Here is an 18513-nt window from a genome sequence, read left to right on the forward strand (position 1 = left end):
ACAGTTCACTGGAAATATCTTTCTCTCCGTCTCAAAAAATTAGGAACCGACAAAAGGCTTATTAGACGGCTAGATGTTCATCAATGTAGGACAATCCTAGTTTGTGATCATGAGTGACTGTAGGACAATAGAAGTTTAGCCTATTGTGCTTTGAAAGATATGTTGGTGGTAGAATATCGCAATATCTGATAGGCAGGCTGGGTAGGGAATTCTTTGCAATTGAATGTCACATTTTTAAAAGAACTCTTAACATTATGGCATCATTCTGTTATCAGAGACCGGATGTAACTGTATCGGTAAGTACACCTATAATATGCCCTTCTCGACGCCAATGGGCACACTATGTAATCATCAGACTGCAGGCAAACATAAACATAAATGTTATATCTGCGCATGTCAAATCGTATTCTTATAAAGGGAACTTGTGACTGTTATAGTTTGAAGATGTCTAATAGGACTCCACAGCGGCATCTTACAGAAACGTGCTGCAACCTGCCGATGGATTATCGCTCCGTATACAGTAATAGTGCAAGGAGTTTCCAGAAATTGACACATCTCTTTTAAATGAGCTAGGAAAGTCAAACCTTTTAGGCCAATGTCGATTTAATATCATATCTAACCATCGTATTGGTTTAATCTACTCTTTAAAAATCCCGATGTAAATCAAAGATCTTGCTATTCATACAATATTTTTAAAGTACTGGTATCTTATATGAATCTCCAAGTGTAAACTTTAAAACATTCTGAACTTTTGAGGTTAGATATTGATTACACATATACGTGTATTTTCTGTAGAAATTTATTGCTATTAGAGCTGAAAACATGGTGATAACCTATGCCCTCTCGATAGATCTCGGTGAATTCACTTATGCAAGTAGACAAACACCCTCTTTCAATCCATGCAATTTGCTCCAGGGGACAAGCGGACAGGGCCATGATGTCACCATGACAACAATGACAAAAACAATTAAAACCAAACCAATTTTAGCGGTCATTTTGTGCCTTCATGAAACAGCCAAGCATCGTCTGGATCATGAAAACAACCAATAGTATCCAGCCTATCGAAAACATTCGACCTTTGACATTCCCTGAAAAAAAACAATGCATGCATGGTTGAATTTCAACACCACAAAATTTTGGTCATTGCCCATATTTTTTCACCTTCACTCCCAATAAACAGATATGTTCTGCCTTCTTCGAGTTCACCTGCCTTACATGGTGTTTTCTCTCACTGGCCCTGTATGGGCCGAACTTCCACGTCACAGGAATTACTGTATCTACAGGGAGAGTTCTACCTTTAGCAGTCACTACCTTTCCTTTTACAATAACAACATCTCCTTGACCATGCACTCCATCCCAGTCTTTCACAATGAATAACGCAGTCTTTGAGCTAGTATGTAATGGGGTGAATCTATGTGATGTTTCAGACAGTGAATATGAATAAGCTTGCATCATACTGTGTTATTCGTTTTATAGTATTTAAGAGACTTTGTCAGGACCTCAGGTTGGTATGTAGAATATTGTGTTTTCTCACATTGGGTACAACTCAAACTCAAGGAAGTGACATTGGCTAAGAGTGCCTGCAGGAAGATAACGATGGACAATCTGTCTAAACTGTAATGGGGAAAATAATAAGTAAATCGAATCATAACACAAAAAGGTACGCATCGCAGAAAACTCGAAGCCCTCAAATAAATCAATAATGATAAAATAAATGATAGTAACAAACAATGTTACGCCTATTAATTGCTCTCAAATCAATCACTGTTTATTTGTTAAGGTTTAACGCCCTAAAGACGCCTATGTCAGAGCTCTAATGCCACGCCTGACGCAACTGGCTTAATAAAGCCATAAAGCTTTCACATAACTTGTGGTTTGAGAAATGCAGCGTGATAACTGTCAGGAGGTGTAGGGTCGTCTGTGACTTGTGTGCTGAATATTTGCGTGAGTACACATTTAAAAGTTCACTTTTCTCCTGTGTGTATAATTTTCACCCTGTACAGCTCAATAGCACGTCCTTATTGTCATCAGAAAACTACACGAACGCTCTGCGGCTTTATCTGAGCAAACATGACGCTTGTTAAACAACAACTTTGGCAACGTTTTTGGAAACACCACCATCCCCCTGCGCGATGCATTTATTGATGGCCGAAAGAGTATAAGTACACGGTGGGAACCAATTTTTATACATTTTGTACTAACAGGGAATGAGACGTAGCAATTAAATGCCTTGAAGTGTTGAGCATGGAATGGTACAGCAATAGAGTATAAATTAATTATTGACGAAAACGTACTTTGCATGATTGGAATACTCAGAATGGAAGGTCATATTTTATACATGAATATATCCCTATCTCTGCTATATAAGCGTTTTGTGCGTTCCTGTTTGAAATCATACAAGGCAGCAGAGGAAGTGAATCATTTTCTGAAGTGCCTAAGCTGAGTAGATTTTTGCAGCTATTATCAATTTCTATCTTAGTACATTTGTCTTTAGCAAATCAACTTGGCGTTATCTGCTAGTGTAGTTAAAGTCACTCAAAAAGTTTACTATTTCGTAAAGCGTTTTATATGTGTAACATTTCCTACAACAAGTTATTCAAGGAAAGCTACAAACCACTGAGAAATTGAGTAAATACAAAGTCGACGTTTCGGGCAACTTGCAGAAGTTCGTCAATGATGAGCGAAAACAGTGAGTATTTATATGTATACTGATTTTATGTATTTTATCCAACTGTGGTGACAGCCGTGGGATGCTTTTTTCAATAATATTACTGTAAACTATTTCTTTTTATATCAAAACTTTCGCCTCGTGCTATGCAAAGACAAGCCTATACATCGGAGAAGCAATATCTACCGTAAGCTTCAATCGATGTATCTCAATGAATTCAAGTATATCTCATCGGCTCTGCACTAACGGGTTCCCTGTATCTCTACGCTAGTTTGAGTAAAACGTAGACGAGATGAAAGTGTTGATATAAGATAAATAGTTTACAGTTACACTGTTGTCATCACAGTTGATATAAAATGTAAATTCAAACTCGACTAGAGGTTGAGATACCAGAGACCCGTTAGTGCAGAGCCAATGAGACACACTTGAATTCATTGAGATACATGGGTTAAAGGTAGATAGTTTTCTCCAATGTCTAGGCTTGTCTTTGAAGGGCACAAGAGAGCATATCGTTATATCGTCAAAGAATGGCTTATAAAATATACCGTTAAGGTTAATTGATTTATATTATGATAAGTGCAAACCAAACGTTCATAAAGTTGTGCGTAGAACCGACGTATTAGAGCATTCGACAAGCCCTTCGCCAAACCCGGCCAGCACTTTTTGTCGTTCGCATCGCTTCCGAGTACGCGTATTGTGTATTTTTGACACCATCAACACAAAAGTTGACATGATAGAAAACAATAATCTCATTGGCAGGCGGGTATACACTCGGTTTGGGCTTCCTCAAATACCACACGACTAACCATAGAGAGTATTGAGCCGCTACTCTCTATGCACTTACGGCTCATGGGATATTTCATGTGCAACCAAATCTAATGTATCCAGTCTGAGGCCGTAGTCAGTAATTGATGCTTTAATACTGAATTCTTTCTAAGTATTCATATTTTATGTATCCCCAATGGATAACTCTGAATTGCATTTTAGGATCGGTGAACCAGAGTGTCGAAATTTTGAACTAGGCTACATAAGACTCTCAATGATAGGTTTCTTATTTCAGTGCTTTTAAAATGTACAAAAATGGTTTTAATCGTTTACTGCATATGGTACGATATTCGGCTTCGTTCACAAGATGAAGACACACTGCTCTTGATTGAAATGATAACAAAATTTACTGAAGTTTGGCAGCTGTAAAAATCAACAACGGTCGTGAAATCTGTAGGGAGGTGAGGCGCCGTTACCGCTGTATAGTGCTCCCCTTGTTTCTCAGTGCTCAACTTGTAAATCATTCGCTTTTTATTGACTTCACTTAAGGTGGCTTACCCTCAACCAAATACCATTTCAAAGTAATAGTTAGCATCAAAAAGTAAACGAAAATCCGTTTATACTACATATTTTTAGAAAAGCAGAGAAAACAGCTAATCCACGGTTGGGTACAGTTGCAATAGTTTGTTCGTAGAATGATGAACTTTGGGTATAAGACGTCGATTTTGGTGTTGATAAATCTGACTCAAAAAAACTTAATACGCGTTATGTCGACAAAACTACAAGTTAGTATTACATTATCTATCTTCATTCTTAAATCTATGGAATTGAAAGCTTGACATATAATAATAATAATAATAATAATAATAATAATAATAACAATAATAATTAATATAAGTATTATATAGAAATAATAACGCGAATAATAAAAGGTTCAATTTCCGTGAAAATTTCACCATAAGGGTATTTTGGGTCGAAAAGACCAAATATGATATCGATTTCACTGCCCCATGTTTCCATGGTAACCATTTTAGGGGTTGAAAATTTCAGTTTTTCTAATATCCCATGAAAAGTTACTTTGATTGATATGAAAATTACCTAGTGGGGGAGTTCGGGTCAGAGAACACAAAACAAGACTTATCTTAATGTTTCGAGTTGCCATGGTAACTATTTTGGGATTGAAAACGTTACTTTTTCCCTAATTCCTATTAAAGAACTATTGATTGATGTAAAAAAATTGATAATAAGGGTTTTTCTTGTTAGCACACCAAAAAAATCACACTCATTTTAATGTGAGATATTTCCATGGTAACCATTCAGGAGTAAAAATTACCAGTTTTTCAAAGATTCCACCTAAAATCCAGTAACCAACAGAATATGTTATATCAAAGGGATATTTTGGGTTAGAAAGACCAAATATCCAGTGTAAAAATCCAGTAATCAACAGAAATATTATACCAAAGGGTTATTTTGGGTTAGAAAGACAAAACATGATATCCATTTTTACTGCCCTGTGTTTCCATAGTAACCTATTTGCATTTTAAAATATCAAAGTTTTTCCAAATTCCATTAAAAGTAATCCCAGTTACTATGCAAATGCTCTCCTAAGTGTATTTATCACAGCATGAACTCCATGTTCAATTTTGTTTCACGTCTTCTTTTGGGCGTAAATATCATTGCATGTATTTGCGGCATCGCTAAACTTGGGCCTTCAGTCGATCCCAAAAAACCAATCATATCGTTAAGGGACTGGACATAAGTTACAGGGGGAGTGGGCTGGTGTTTTTGGAAACACCGCTGCATCAAAAATAGTGACCCTTCAAAAGTACATGCACAAAAATTAGTGACCCTCCCCCTTATCCGTGCATGAAAATAAGTGACCCTCCCCTGTTACTCAATACCCCCAACAAATCCGCAATGTGTTCAAGACCTCCTTCTGACTTGCTATACTTTTGAAGTCCCCTCCCGAAAGGAAGGCAAAATGCAGCCGATATAACGCTTTGTCCAAAAAATATCAAATCATATGTGTGTGATAATTCATGTAAATGTACTTTGCTTGAAGAGGCAGGTAAAAAGTGCATGCATGTACAAAAAATGTAATTTTTAGATTTCATCGATAATGTCGATTCACTATGCATGGCAGCCTATGATGAAACTATGAATATTTTTTTCCCAATACAAAACTAGGTAAATCTGTGCATTTATGTACACCTAATTATTAGTATTAATGTTCATGACTAGACTACGGTGGTTTCAAGTCAATGGTTGTGCAAGAAATTTGATTTTGGAATTTCACTGAAATGTCCATTCACTATGCATGGCAGCCTATGATGAAACTATGAATATTTTTTTTCCAATACAAAACTAGGTAAATCTGTGCATTTATGTACACCTAATTATTAGTATTAATGTTCATGACTAGACTACAGTAGTTTCAAGTCAATGGTTGTGCAAGAAATTTGATTTTGGAATTTCACTGAAATGTCCATTCACTATGCATGGCAGCCTATGATGAAACTATGAATATCTTTTTTCCAATACAAAACTAGGTAAATCTGTGCATTTATGTGCACCTAATTATTAGTATTAATGTTCATGATTAGACTAGAGTGGTTTCAAGTCCATGGTTGTGCAAGAAATTTGATTTTGGAATTTCACCGAATGTTGATTCACTATTGTAGGCTATGAGGAAACTACAAATAACTCATAGGTTATCTTATCGTAAATTGTTATTCAAAAGTTGTTCGACCTGAAGCTTCCAGTTGTTATTGATGACATTTTGCAGTATTCTGAATAGTTTGTATTTTGTCAATGTCCTCAAAAAATGAAAAATGTACATACAGCTTCATGAACATTTGACACCGACCTATACCCAATGTATTGTCAATGGGAGAATGATATCAAATAAGTGCTCCCCCAAATTGTTATTGAAAGCGTCATTATAGGTGAAAGTTTATATGTACTATAGAGGAGTAGAAATCATGACAACTTAAATCAATGTGGCTGCTTGGATCATCAATACATTGTTTATTATACTCTTAAACTTGCGCCCGAAGGGCGCGCCGAAAATGGAAATGACAGAAAATGAAAGTGCAGGAGGCAGTTTTTCTTTTTCAGTATTCCATATTCTTTAATACGTGCCCATGCGATTTCAGCTTTGATGCCTAAAAAAAGGTGACCCTCCCCCATAGGCTTGCACAACATTTTATGACCTTTCAAAAATGCTTGTGCGATTAATGGCGACCCATCCCCAAAAAACACCGGCCCACCCCCCCCCCTGTAATTTGTGTCCAGTCCCTAAAATGACAGTCTCACAGCATAGAAATTCTAAAAAAATTACATGCGAATACTTTCCAACAGTATCATTCAATATCACCATAAAGTAGATACGATTGACCAACGATGACGGTAAAATTCAGTGATGAAAATCTCCGTGAAAATACTAACGGTCAATCTCCGACTAGAGGGCGCTGTCTGAATTCAAACGTAATTCCCATTAATGTATGCTAATCAGGTACCCTCCGTTCAGACTGATTGTGATTGATACAGTATTGTCAAAATGCAACGAGAATGCATTTTTATTGGCCATCGTTTCCTGTGCCTGTCATTCAAGTACGTCAGTTCAGATATTGAAACTTTGTTGCAAAGTTCCACCGCACGGCCGGTCGTCTTCGTAATTTCCAGAACAAAGTCACATTATGATTATGTGCCCAGCTGGGTTTGACTGCATTTATCTACCTCGTCCCAAAATGCCGGAGGGATCTTTCAACCTTTCAGCTTGGTGAAAAACGCATTTATTGATTCGCCAAAGGCCTGTGGATTCGCTTATTTTTGCACAAGTGCTACATGGACATAGGAAAAAGTTCGACTCACCCTTGCCCTCTCGATTGTTGAATACAACCACGGTCCATCATGATGAGAGTTCTCGAATCAAAAACTGTAGCCGTGCTCGAATACAAATGTCTTCTCATTAAATTACGTCATTCTTGATATAAAAGAGTTAGCATTCCAAATCTGTCACCCTGTTTTTTTCAAAGTTTGGAGAAGGGCGGCAATTCCATCTAAATGATTGAACGACGTGAAATGCAAAATTCCATCACATATGTTCCGGCAATATGTACACTGTACAGTAGAAATACTGTATACGCTCCAGGTACGTAAAACTATAAGCTTATACTCCACAAAATGGCCACAGGCGGCGTCAACTTTCTGAAAGGATTTCCTAAATGTCCTACTTGATACCTTAGAGACTCACATGTGATGTCCTGAAAGTATTCTCTGCAGTAATTCCAGTTTCTGTCACCAAACAAAGCTGAACGACGTGACGTAGTGTGCAGACTAGACATTCACGCGCACGTTCACTCAATAGGGCCGTTCACAGTTTACGTCACTGTTCTCTTATTAATATGCAAAAATAAATATTTGTCCGCATTTTTAGATTACGCTTTTGAAAATTACGCGTGAAAGAACGACGAAAATACATCTCAGTGGGCGACTGCTAGTGTAACAATGAATACTAAAAAACATTTTCACGACTCAGAGTACAAACTGCAAAAACAGCCACGCATGCAACATTGATAAAATTTGTCCGCATTTCAAGCTGCGTGTCCGATGTCGCGGGCGTACAGCTATATTTAGTAACAAACCTGTAACAGTGAACAGCGCTATTGCGCATGCTCATATTGGTAGACTACACTGGCAAAGAGTGCGCATGCGTAAAGTTATATTTGTAGCACAGATCTCGCGGAAACTCATGCCTTTGCTCTATTTCCATCCCAAAACTTCCTTGATTGCTTACAGTTAATGCACATGAACAAAATAAAACCAACAACGTCAGCATACGGAGAGGGTTTATGGTTTTCGCCACAACTACAAATGCCACGCTGAAGATACGTTTACAGGGCCAATTACACTGGCATAGACTCTCCACAGTCGCTGTGCCTTGTTTTCTACACGCCCACGACTGCCACGATGGGCCTGCATTCGTAGGCTACGCTGTGCAGCTCAGCAGCTGTGAGCACGCGCTGCCAGACACACGACTGTCAGTTTTTGCAAGTATATGAATATTCATAAGGGTAGTGATGTCAAAAGGAACACCTAACTGGGCGAAGAGAATATACGTACGACAATTAGAAGTCACCCCTATTGACAAAATTAAAATAAACAACACCTCTTTTTCAGAATTCCCACAGCTTCAATGAACTGTTATTAGATTTCTATATAATACTTATAGCCCCTAAACTTGTAATAATAATAATAATAATAATAATAATAATAATAATAATAATAATAATAATAAATCATGATAGTTAAAATTGAAATGACTCATCTTAAAAAGCTTCAAAATATAACAACTTTATTCCAGAACAAAACTGCTTTGTACATTATTATACATTAAATGAGAAAATTCACAAAATTGTTAAAAAGTGTGAATGGGGTTACACGAAATGTTTAAAGCAGAAAAAAGACACAAAAAGAAGATGGATGGATTTCATATATGTGCAGGTAACTCTTTTGTCACGAAAAATTGCAAATAATTGTCTTGTCAAGAGTTAAACCTTAACAATATTTTAATCTTTGGGTGACAAATTCTTGAATATTGAAAGACTCTTTGTAACAAGTTAAGAAATTTCGAACAGAATATATTCCGTCCGGCTCCAATGCAACGCCCCTTTAAGTGTAAAAAGTACATAAACACTTTGGATTTTGACTGTCAGGCCACAAGTCTAAACAAGGTTTTATTGCGCTTGGTTTTTAATAGAAAGAGAGGGATTTTATGTCGTAAATACCAGAGGAAAGCCGTCAATGAATGCGTATATTAAGGTTAACTTGTCCAAATTTGTAAAATACCTTTGTTAGTTCAGCAAGCATCTAGGCACTCATTGCGAGAGTAAGATATGTGGCATGGTAGTAATAAAATTACGAATGCAGCATAGAAGAAAACATTAATGATTTAGAGAAGGATTGACGAGTAAATTATTGACGATACTTAAGTTTATTAAATCCATAACCATTCTGCACGGCAACCAACAGTGTATACGTCTGAACAAGTTTTATGGCACTTGTTCTTTGATCAAAAAGGGTGTGGAATAACAAATACGAGAGGGAATGCTTCTGTGAAGTATGTAAATCAAACACAATTTGGTCGTTTTAGTACTTAACCCACTTTTGTTGGTCAAACATCTTGGCATTCTGGGCTTTTAATTCTGACATCTTATCAAGGTAGCAATGGAATTTTCTCCTAGTAAGTTTAGTTTTGATAAATAGAAAGGGCGTTTGTGTCAAAAGCACCACTTCGAGTGACGCCGTCTGGTTGTAAATTAAATCTAATTTGTTCATTTCAATAAATTACCCGGTTTAGCTCGGCAAGCTGCAACCATCTGGACAATTGCAAAAAAACGTGCGATCTCTTACGCAACATAGATACAGCTTTGAGTAATCATTTGCAAAGCAATAAAAGCAAGTAATGTGCAATATGACTATTGTTACATTGGTTGTGTTTATAGACTGTCATTCAGAGCATTTTAATCCGTCTTTTAATAGAAGTAAAATTTTTGATTTTGAATGCGTTTGAGTGAGTAGTATTTTAAATCGTTTTAGGATTTCTACATCAAGTGCAAGGTTATAACACTTAAAATGGAAGTCTCTAACGTAGAAGCAGCATTTTAAACTTGTAATGTAGTGATAAATAAAAATTCTACTCTATTAACGTGATGAAGACGTACAGTTCCAAGTGCATTCCCTATGACCCCTGAATCACTTTGCTCATATCGTTATTTATCAGCATTTCAAACGGTAACATGCATGTCTTTTATATATTTTTGAATTCACATCTTTCAAGATCTCACTTCAGAAATGAAACCTGAATGTGTCCCGCTATGTTACCCTGCCAACTACAAGTGGGACAAAGTCACGGGTAAGCTCGTTGAGCAGAAAAAGCCTCGAGGGCTGCTTGTGGTGTGTGAAGACGCCCTGGAAATAATACGAGCCATCGATGGTCCAATATGTCCGGTTGCTGTCACTGGTCCAGCTAGATGTGGCAAATCATACATAGCAAGTCAGCTGATTGAACCAAGAACAGATAAATGTGCATTTCAAACTTCAGCAAAAATGAAACCTCAAACAATGGGTTTGTAATTATGTCTTAATGTCTGTGGTAAATGTATGTTACTCTAGATAGCATATTTCCAGTTGCCGAAAACCACCTATTGTTCATTCACATCTTCCCAGTAAATATATATAATATAACATCATTCTATTTTCACTCTTATATGATAAAATTATAGATTGAGCCAGTTTTCTATGAGCGTTAATTATTATTCGGAATTTCTAAAGAAATAATGCTTCCATCAGTCCTACATTTATTTCCATTTACTTACTGTAACAGTAAAATAAGAAATAGAAAAGAAATGAAGCATTCCTTGAAGTCTATTTGATTTATTGGCATATGTGAGCTTAAGCAGCCAACTTATTTAATGACTGTGTTTAAAAAAAATAATGATTTTGATACGTCATTACAAATTAAATTAGCCAACCCAATTTACTTTTATTGATGTAAAATTATAATGTGTGATGTTTTTCTATTTTGTTATATATCAATTTTCATTTGCTTATGTGCTACTCTTTTATCTCAGCTGGCATTTCTGATAAACGAACGTAACAATTTTGCATTTAAGTTAATTATGTATAGTTATAATGTAGTCAACAAAAAACGAACCTTACAATGCTAGACAATTTAGGTGTATCTAAGTGAACGATTCCGATTTTCTCAGTTTGACTGCATTGCTCTAGAAAAGCTTGCGAGAAGCCGGCTTACCAGAGGAGTATGAATCACCGTTTTAAATTTAGATAAAATGAAATGTTAATGCCATTTCATATAAACTACGTTCAAAGTGCGTTATATATATATATATATATATATATATATATATATATATATATATATATATATATATATATATATATATATATTATATATAATATATAGATAGATAGATAGATAGATAGATAGATAGATAGATAGATAGATATCTTCATATATCTTTAATCTTAAAGGGATATGGATGAGTAGAAAGGTTTTCAAAAAGACGCTATCGAACGCAACAGAAGTGACAGTCATTGTCCTGGATACAGAGGGACTTGATGCATATAACGCACATAAAGAAGACGATATGCTTATGTTTGCATTGATGGCCTTGGTGTCGTCTGTCTTGGTGTACAACAGCAAAGGATCCGTTCATGCAGAGGACATTAATAAGCTCAGGTGAGAGAGAGAGAGAGAGAGAGAGAGAGAGAGAGAGAGAGAGAGAGAGAGAGAGAGAGAGAGAGAGAGAGAGATAATAATAATGATAATAATAATAATAATAATAATAATGATAATAATGGTGATAATGATTGATGGTGATGATGATTATCATAATAAGAAGAATGATAATATAATATTAAGCAGATTGCCCATGCATAGCCCGCCAATATAGGAAATAATGGTAATAAAATTTTCATTTAAAACTGCATGTTTTTTCATCTTGTCAAATGAATTGTCTTGATAATTTCGAGAGTAAGTGTGAGGCGAAGACTTCGCAAATAGAGCTTGGAATAGAAAATGATATGTTTCTTTTGTATTTGGTTGTTTTAGCTGGGTAAATAGACTGAATGATGTGTTTTCTTTGAACGGAGATGCTGCGAAAAAGAAAGTCCCAGTGGAAAAAGAATTTATCAGGTTCTTTCCAAACTTCATCTGGCTTCTCCGTGACACTACAATGTCATTCATGTTGACAGAGGATGATCAAGAAGTGGAAGTGGACTTCAAACATTATTTACTGGATGAAGTAAGTCTTGTGAATATTGGGATTTAATGACATAGAGCCACTTGCTCTTTCTCTTAATCTATGTATCACTATTTCTCTAAGTTTCTTTCTCTCTCTCTCATTCTCTAACTTTATATATTACACACTTTGATGTAATTTTTCTGACACTAGTACTAAATCCATGTCACCGATATACGACTTAAGTCGCATCTGTTGCTAAGATGAAATAATTTCTTTGACAATGAAGACATATAGATATTATTCTTATATATCGATATTATTTTTTCATCGGCAACTAATATCATGGACGTTTGATAAAGCAATAAGCGATGGAACATCACAAGCCTTTGACCAGTTCACGACATATATGTCGTGAACTGATCACAATCGAGTGGTATACCTGTTTCTGAGATGGTTTATTGCTATTCATCATAGTATTCAATTGAAATTCTGATGTTGAACAACAAAAAAGGGAATTTTTTTCTAGCTGAGACCATGTGCTTTTTAAAACCGTAGGATGTTGCTAATACAGCACAGTTATTGTTACATCTATACCAATAAGATAACAGTATTTGCGCCATCAATATACTTGTATGATATAATTAGGATTGTATACCTCGGAAATTATGCGAGAGAATGACAGAGGAATGCAGACAGTCTCACAAAGAGATATTGACACAGACTTTACAAAAATGATAAACAATTTAATTTTCACTCTAATACCACAAAGCACTTAACTTACATTCACAGATATTGAAAATAGAGGAGGAAAACGTGATGACCGATGCCAGAGTAAAGGAAGCAAACGCTACTCGGAGAGCCTTGCTGAAATCTTTTCCGGTATTTGATGCATTGACCCTTCCAATACCATCACTGGACGCGTCAGTGTTGAAAGACATGCACAATGGAGAAAGTACAGGAAGGTTAAACAAGCATTTCCTGGAAGAAGTCGATGTTTTCATAACACGTTGTGGTACACTTATGAAACCAAAGAAGGCTTGGCCGTATCCTGGCAACATCAACGGACACCGTAAGAATATTTTTCGAAAAGTAAAGTTTGTAGGTTTGTGGTTTACCGATGACTTTATATATTAGCAGACTAAAAGAATATTCTCGCTCTCTATAAAATATGTAATATTTTCTGGCAGATTATCAGATACTGTTAGTCTAACCTCTCTGGTAAACAAGATTTAGATATCCTGCTTATGTCAAGACCGATTCCAGAAGGCTAATTTCAATTAAAAAAAATCAAAAATATACAGAGTTGTACAATAAGAGTGATTGTTGCAGCTCAATGAGTTCAACATGTGTCTCGAATGATCTAAATCTTAATGTATGATTTACTCTAACAGTTCTTCACATGCCTTTGATAATATGTTTTACAAAGCTTTTGTTTGTGAATACCATTTACTTGCAAGCAATATCGTGACAAATAACTCAGCACTTCGGAGATTAAATATTGATGCAACTATATCACTTTGAATGAAACATGGCGGCAAAAGATCTTAATAGACAAACATAGGTGAGAAGACAAGATGAAATTTTCAAAACTTGATCTACCTTATCACATTTATGTTTGTTATTTGGTGAACCCTGATTATCGGTGAATTGATTTTCGTCTACCAAGTTTTTCATACTTTCCATCATACAAGACAACATGCTGCGACTAAAAACGTTTGCTATAAAAATGTAATTTGCTCTATCTATCTTTTGTCATAATTAGAGTTTGCAAAAATGCTTGAGCAGTACGTTTCAGGCTTTTCTGCGACGAAATCCATCAACATGCATGCAGTTGTCACAAGTGTGATAGATGCGCTGCTTGTGGAAGAAGTAGAGCGGGCGTTTGATGACTACCGCAAGGCTATGAATGAGTATGCTGAGAAGTCGCTACCTTGTCAGCCCCACGAGATCATCATGAAGCACAACAATTGCTTGTTTAAGGCAATGAGGGTTTTCCAAGGAAACACAAAATACATAAATGACGCTGAGCGCCTGAATAAGTACAAACAGGAACTAAAGGTGGGATATAATACAGTGACTATTAGTATGATGATAGGTATGGTGTTAAATAATGATGAGGTGATGATGTCGATGTTGTTGAGGAGATTCTTCGTTGGCATGTACTTGCCAACTTAGAGTATGCCAACAAAGAGTTTTCTAAATATATCCCTTCTCATTGGCGGTTGGGTGGCTTTTCTTCTGCAAGATGTAAGGTGTTCTTGTCCTTTTTCTTTGCAAATTTCTGTCGCTTTTTCTTGTTTCGTAGTTTGTTTTGCTTTCCCCCATTCAACGGAGTTTTTTCATGCACCTCGCATCTTGCCTTCTGTCAATAACAAAATTGTGCTTTTTTTTCAGATTTATTGGGTTTCTTTGCCCATGTTGCAAGTGTTATAGCTACCTGTTTGCCTTTTCACCTGTTCTCTCCGTCTCGCTCCAGCATCAGCGTCTTTGCCACTTTGCAGATTTTGCTGTTTTTTAATAGTCCAAATTTGCTCAGTATTTTCAATAATTGACCATCTGTACAGGAGATTAATATTAGTAATAAACGTTCATTTGCAAAATCAAAAATCTTCTTCTTCTTCTTCTATTTCTTCTTCTTCTTCTATAGTAAAAGAAAGCTTCCAATACGTTACATTGTTGGCAAAATGCTAATTATTTTCACAAAATCGTCAATTTTGATACTTTTATTACAATCGAATAATTGTTTTGTTTAATGCATCTTTCTATCTATGTATCTATGTATCTATCTATGTAGCCATCTACCTATCTATTTTACCTAGCTAGCTATCTAGCAAGCTAGCTATCTGAAGTTAAACGCATAAACTCGAAACATACATTTTCTGCCGTTTGATCCATTCTCTTCAAGAATTAGTATTATGTCTACTGTGTTTTTGTCTGCGTGTTGCACCACATTACAACGTCTTCCGTTTTATGTACATTGATTATTCAGGGAAAAACAGTGCAATACAGTGACCACGGTCCTACCTGTGTTGGCGGATATTTATACACAATACTGCTCCAAAATGAAAAGAAATCACAGGAATTTTGTATGGAACTCGTGGAGACGTTGGTAACAGAGATCGAGGGCCCTCAACCAGGTCAAGGTCGCAAGCGACTGTACTCAAATACTTCATTAGGGGACTATTTAACCAAGCAATACAAGGAGAGAGCTCGTGGTCCCAAAAAGTGGCATGTGTACAAAACAGTATTGGCGGAGGTGAGTTGATAACAGTGTTCTACTTTGTTTGTTCGTTGCAATTTCATTTGTTGCATTAGTTTACCTAATTATAACAAAATACATCATGCTGTCGCAAATGAAAAAAATTGAAAGTAGACACTTTTAAATTGATCGGTTTCCGTCGCCTTATATTTCGATCCTGTGATTTCAGGACATTCTGTGCTGTCTTGAAGGGAGTAAATCAAACCATAACATCGCCTTGTATTATTCTTTGAGGGCGCAGCATTTGTTCAGAGAAGCTTGCAATTAAGCTTTTAATATGTGATAGTTGTTGGCATACTTATAAACCTTTAATTCAAGAAATTTTGTGTATGACCCGATATATAATGCCGTTCTCACAATGCCCATTGTGGACAAAAAATGTCTTTCAACAACCCTTAAAAGTACAATTGAAACCAAGTTGGACTACGACTCTGTCCCATTGACAATGGCACATTTGATTTCTTTGCTTCCTTGAATATATAAAGCATTGTTTACTTGTCTGTTCTTCTCAAGAAAATTGCTCAGATAGCAAAACACCAAGAAGTCAGTAATTCAGAACCAGCAGAGCAGGGTACAGAAGAAACAAAACCTGCCAAGGACGCCAGCGAACTTTTGCCAGAAGATGAGACAAAAAAGGATATTGTAAGTGCAATATGATGTTCAAAATCGATGCTTAAATTAAATGACACAAAAGGATGTCTGGGCTATGCAATAGAAAGAACAAAATTTATGGTATCCGGTGCACATACAGTACTTAGTAACTTGATAAGATAACTCCATTTAAATGATTAACTCTCACTGTTCCATCATTGATTATTATACCTCACAGAAAAAAGGTGAAAATGGAGATGAGAGACCTTCCCTGGAGGTGATAGCGATAAAATTCAAAGAAATGGTAAGTATTGATTCTTACTATTGAAGATCCCTCAGCTATTTCTTTTCCTCTGTCCTAAAAGGTACACCTATCACAATGCGAAATTGGAGTCACTAATCATGACCATGTTTGTCGTCCTTTATTTTTCATACGTAGCAGCATATAATGGGTTATTTTGCCTGACATTTTCAACCTACCAGGAGAAAATTTTCCTGTCGATTTTGTGTGCAATACAATACAATACAATACAATACAATACAATACAATACAATACAATACAATACAATACAATACAATACAATACAATACAATACAATACAATGCATCTGATTGGAGAAGACCTAATGAACGTGTTGGCAAGTATAGAATGTTTGCGTTATGGTATTCTATTGAACGTTTTGTCACATCTTTATCAGGCCTGACAAAATCTTTCGGTTATGATAGGTTAGCTATGGATATGGGCACTGTCGTATGGCATTACAAACTAATTATGCATTTATTACATGTGAAATCACTTCAGTGTTATCCATAAGCTAACTGCATTGATGGGTACCATTACATTCTATACAAGTGAACGGGTGCCGAATGTTGTGATTTCGAATCCCATTGATAATTTACTGAACTTCTACATTCGGTTGATAGCTCTGTAGGTTGACAGAATTTTACCCGAGGCCGTCTTTCGCCCCGTATAGCCATGTTGGTTTTATAAAGTTTGTGAGCGATGCGTGTTCGCGATGTATGTGTGTTTGCACGGTTTCTGCATGAATCTATGGCGTGTGGAGCGGCCGCAGTAAGAAAACTTTTAACAACTTGCTCGGCGTTTGAAACACCCATTTTAGGATGGGGATTAAGCCGAGCGGTTTATTGACTCCAAAATTGAAAAGGAAAATCTGGTATCTCCCAGAGGTAAATAGGCAACTTTGTTTTACGCGTTAAAACTCTGCTGCTATACAATTATGTCTGTGTGCATAATTACATATCTCTGCTTTCCTGAATCTACGAAACACTGTTTATGTTCCTTTCAAAGGAATTTGAAGAAACCGCAAAACACCTAAACAACTGTTGTGATCCAGAAAAATTAGAACAACAAACGGAAGAAACAAAACCTGCCGCAGAAGCCAGACAACAGTTACCAGAAGACGTGACAAAAGAAGACCTTGTAAGTGGAATACTGCTTCACCTATTAGTGAAAGATACGGAATATATTAGTATTAATTTATGCAAATTATATAAATGAGCATTGTTTTTGTATTGACATTTTATGCTAATGATCCTTTATCAATGTGGAATATTCCCCTGCCCTGAATCTTGCATTGCATATGCATCACAGAAACACAATGCGTGAATCGACTAAGAAATTAATTCAAGTCATGGAGTTTAACTACTCTAACAATGAAATGTTGTAACAGCTTGATAAGCGTTTTGTCATTTATTGACACACTCTGCTCCATATTGGATTATTTACTTCACAGGAAAATAAGAAAGACGAACAGCAGATACTTTCCTTGAAGGCTGTAGAGGATGAAGAAATGGTAAGTATTCAATTGTTTTTTTAAATGCTGCATTCTTATGTGGAAGGAAATACCTTTGCATATCACAATATGAGATGTAATCCATCCACTCAGTAATGCCAATGTTCATGATAACATCCAAGGAATATTGTGGGTCCCCAATCTCTTATGTTCAGTTGCTTGAGATTCCTTCCAGTTTCATTGTGATGTATGATTATTTAATAGAGTAATGCATGTCTCGTCTAATCACTATTTGTGAGCTTCTGACGAGGAAACCAAAAACCAAAAACAAAGGAACGAACACAAAACACTTAACTTTTCTAAGTAAATAATTTTTATCTAAAACACCTGAAAACAGGCAACAGTACTTTTCACTTTGAATCCTATAGGGATCAATCTGTTTTATGACCTGCAATGGGATGCGCATATTGCCCGCTGAACAACAATGTTTTTGCATATTTTAATAGTTCTGGAATTAAACTGTACCAGAATGAGTAAAGTTGTTGGGAAGACGGAACATTGTATTCCTGGCCATATTATAAGATATGTACTAAAATGTATGACACAATTTTCCTTAGTGACATTATTTCTGGATGCAGTGGACGCGAAAAGTGAGAAATATGTAAATTAATCTATGAATTATAATTGTCTTAGTACTTTATAGCCTA

General features: G+C 36.1%; 1 protein-coding gene across 1 annotated transcript; it reads left to right on the forward strand.

The window, feature by feature from the left end:
* Positions 1–11496: 11496 nt before the first annotated feature.
* LOC139125785 (guanylate-binding protein 2-like) lies at positions 11497–17679 on the forward strand. The gene is made up of 9 exons (XM_070691880.1): positions 11497–11696; positions 12069–12261; positions 12991–13270; positions 13964–14259; positions 15191–15457; positions 15974–16102; positions 16290–16355; positions 17362–17493; positions 17665–17679. The coding sequence occupies exons 1-9, from the start codon at positions 11497–11499 to the stop codon at positions 17677–17679; spliced, it is 1578 nt and encodes a 525-aa protein (XP_070547981.1).
* The last annotated feature ends 834 nt before the right edge of the window (positions 17680–18513 follow it).

The sequence above is a fragment of the Ptychodera flava genome, assembly GCF_041260155.1.
Source record: "Ptychodera flava strain L36383 chromosome 3 unlocalized genomic scaffold, AS_Pfla_20210202 Scaffold_26__1_contigs__length_13983176_pilon, whole genome shotgun sequence".
Lineage (NCBI taxonomy): Eukaryota > Metazoa > Hemichordata > Enteropneusta > Ptychoderidae > Ptychodera > Ptychodera flava.